The sequence below is a fragment of the Lithobates pipiens genome, unplaced genomic scaffold (assembly GCF_037356315.1).
Source record: "Lithobates pipiens isolate NorthernLeopardFrog02 unplaced genomic scaffold, aLitPip1_a1.2 Scaffold_56, whole genome shotgun sequence".
Lineage (NCBI taxonomy): Eukaryota > Metazoa > Chordata > Amphibia > Anura > Ranidae > Lithobates > Lithobates pipiens.
In genome coordinates, this window is record NW_027507878.1 from 2,652,023 (window position 1) to 2,655,499 (window position 3,477).

The window sequence follows — 3,477 nt, forward strand, 5'->3', positions numbered from 1 at the left end:
ATGTATTTATACATGGAGATCATATCCCCCCTTATGTATTTATACATTGAGATCATATCCCCCCTTATGTAATTATAAATGGTGATCATATCCCCCCTTATGTATTTATACATTGAGATCATATACCCCCTTATGTATTTATACATGGTGATCATATCCCCCTTAATCTCCTCTTCTCAAGAGAGAATAAATTCAGTTCCTCTAATCTTTCCTCATAGCTGAGCTCCTCCATGCCTCTTATCAGTTTGGTTGCCCTTCTCTGCACTTTCTCCAGTTCCGCGATATCCTTTTTGAGAACTGGAGCCCAAAATTGAACTGCATATTCCAGATGAGGTCTTACTAATGATTTGTACAGATGATATCTCTCTCTCTGGAGTCCATACCTCTCTTATACAATAAAGGACTTTGCTCACTTTTAATACTGCAGCTTGGTATTGCATGGTATTATTGAGCTTTTGATCTACCACCCCCCCCCCCCACCCCAGATCCTTCTCCACTATGGATTCCCCCAGTTGTACTCCCCCCTAGTATGTATGATGTATATTCTTAGCCTTCAAGTGTATAGCTTTACATTTATCAACATTAAATCTCATTTTCCACATAGTCGCCCAATTAACCGCTTCCGGACCAGTGTATCTGCGGCAGGTTGGCTCCCCTGTGCGAAACCACGTAGCTGTACGTGGGCTCGCAAGGGCCAGATAGCAGGTGCGTGTGCCCACTGCGTACCGGGGGTGCTGATGCTTGCGGCCGACGGTCACGATGATCGCCGGTCACGAGCGTTCGTGACCAGGAGACACAGAACACATACTTCCCTGTTCTGTTCTGACAGGAGTGACCTATTAGCTAGGAACACCCGATCTGTTGCTTCCTGTAGTTAGTCCCCCCCTTCAGTTAGAATAATGTAGCAGGGAACACAGTTAACCCCTTCACAGCCAGTGACATTTTTACAGTAATCAATGCATTTTTAATCGCACTGATCACTGTATTAATGCCAATGGTTCCAAAAATGTGTCAAAATTGTCAGATATGTCCGCCATAATGTGGCAGTCCCGATAAAAATCACAGATCGCCACCATTGCTAGTAAAAAAAGAATAATAATAATACAAATGCTATAAATCTATCCCCTATTTTGTAGACGCTATAACTTTTGTGCAAATCAATCAATCAACTTATTGTGATTTTTTTTACCAAAAATATGTAGAATATATATCGGCCTAAACTGAGAAAAAATAGCCTTAAAATAGCCTTAAAAAAAACTGGGGATATTTATTATAGCAAAAAGTACAAAATATTGTGTTTTTTTCAAAATTGGCGCTCTTTTTTTGTTTATAGCCTAAAAAATAAAAACGCTCTATATGTGGAAAAAAAGGACGTCAATTTTGTCTGGGTACAACGTCGCACGACCGCGCAATTGTCAGTTAAAGGGACGCAGTGCCGAATCGCAAAAAAATAAAAATACACTCTGGTCAGGAAGGGGGTAAATTCCTCTGGGGCTGAAGTGATTAAACAGAGCATTGAGGTCGGGTTGTAAGTTGGAGACATCCAACGGCATTGCATGAAAGTTATTTCTATCTAAATCTAGTTCTGGATTGGCTTATTATTCAGGGATATAAAGTCCTCCTGAATGCTGCCTTAAGGTCGTTATTCCTCAGGCTGTAGATTAGAGGATTAAGCAAAGGGTTAATGAGGGCAATTATGACTGAAAACAGCTTGTTTATGGCAAACATATTAGCGGCAGTGGGAACCAAGTAAATAAAAATTATGGAGCTGTAGAAGATGAAGACCACCAAGAGGTGTGATGTGCAGGTAGAGAAGGCTTTCAGCTTTCCGGTTTTGCCAGGAATGTGGAGAATTGTACTGATAATTCTAACATATGGAAGAAATGTGAAAAGAAAGGCAGTTAATCCCAGACTGCCACCCAATGCAAAAACCAGCACTATGTTTATTGTTGGGTCAGTACATGAAATCTGGAACAAGTGTGGAAGTTCACAGAAGAAGTTGTGGATGGAATTTGGACCACAGAAAGACAACCTGAGCAAACAAAGTGTATGAACCAAGGAATAAATAACCCCAAAGACCCAAATTATAACAGCTAAATGACTGCACATCCTCCAGGACATAATTTGTGTGTAATGTAGGGGGTGGCAGATGGCGATGTACCGGTCATAGGACATAGCCGAGAGCAAGAAGACCTCAGAGCAAGCAAAAAAGTGAAAGAAAAAGACTTGGGCTGTACAGGCAGGGAGGGATATTGATCCGGTTTTGGTGACCAAGTCGAAGAGCATCCTTGGTCCACTCACTGATGAACAAGACATGTCCAGAAATGCCAAATTGCTGAGAAAAAAATACATTGGGTTGTGCAGATGGTGGTCAGTGAGGACCAAGAAAAATATAATGAGGTTTGTGATCAGAGTCATCAGATAGATGAGAAGGAAGAGCACAAAAAGTCCATTCATGGTCGGTGGATGGTCTGATAGACCCACAAGAATAAGAGTGGTAATCTTTGTGAGATTTCTCATATTCACTTACTGTGTAAATGTATCAACAAAACACTGAAAATTATTATTTTGAGAAATAATTAATTGGAAAAAAATGTGTGTCGCACCTCATGCTCAGACTTCCATATAAACATTTGATTCAGTTCTTGGCTTATATAGATATAAAATCCTGACATTCCCACAGGACAGTCTGATGTGTTGTAAGAAAACAAAGATTTAAGAAACATCTCTTAAGACCTAATTTAAAACACCTTTGTCACCCGAGAGCCTTTCTTTTCATAAAAATAAATTTAACGTTATCTTTAACTAAATTAGATTAAATGTAATAAAAATAATTTCTGACTAAAACTCTACTGTAATTCCATTCTTCCATTCCATTATTCCATTTTATTGACTATTGAAAAAGTACAAAACACTTTAAAGAGTAACTCCAAAAAAAAAATATAGCAATAAAGAAAAAATAATATGGCACATACAATTACGACTTGAATGTTATTAAAACCCCCTGAAGACCCGGAAGCCGGCGGAGAGGTGAGTACCGATCAAATGAATTTTGATGGATCCAAAAATTTACGATTAATCAAGGAGTTAATCTTTCATTTCCACAGCCCTACAAAAATTACATTTTTATTGCAGGGGATGCCAAAAAACTTGTATCTTAGTGCAGACTTCTGGGAAAATCAGTGAGCCAATCACACAAGCAGGAAATCCTCCTCCCCCCTTCCCCAAGTGCCTCTGTCTGCTAACGAAGGGAAGGGGGGAGGAGTCTGGTGACGTTGAAGTTCTGATTGAACGCAACAATACGGGGGAGGAGCTACGCATGACGTCACCCGCTGCTGTCCTACGGAACTAACACGATTGTCGGCTTTACATGCTGTGGTTTTTTTTGTAAATACAAATGTTTTTATTGGATAGAACAAAGGATCAATAAACCGTTACAGAATTTTGTTAGGATGCAACCCATAGAGAAACATAGGT

At 39.7% G+C, this 3,477-nt stretch overlaps 1 protein-coding gene across 1 annotated transcript; it reads right to left on the minus strand.

Moving 5' to 3' along the window:
• Positions 1-1,453: 1,453 nt before the first annotated feature.
• Positions 1,454-2,546, minus strand: LOC143958039 (olfactory receptor 1M1-like). Its single transcript, XM_077467484.1, has one exon. The coding sequence runs from the start codon at positions 2,518-2,520 to the stop codon at positions 1,603-1,605; it is 918 nt and encodes a 305-aa protein (XP_077323610.1). The 5' UTR covers positions 2,521-2,546; the 3' UTR covers positions 1,454-1,602.
• Positions 2,547-3,477: the final 931 nt, after the last annotated feature.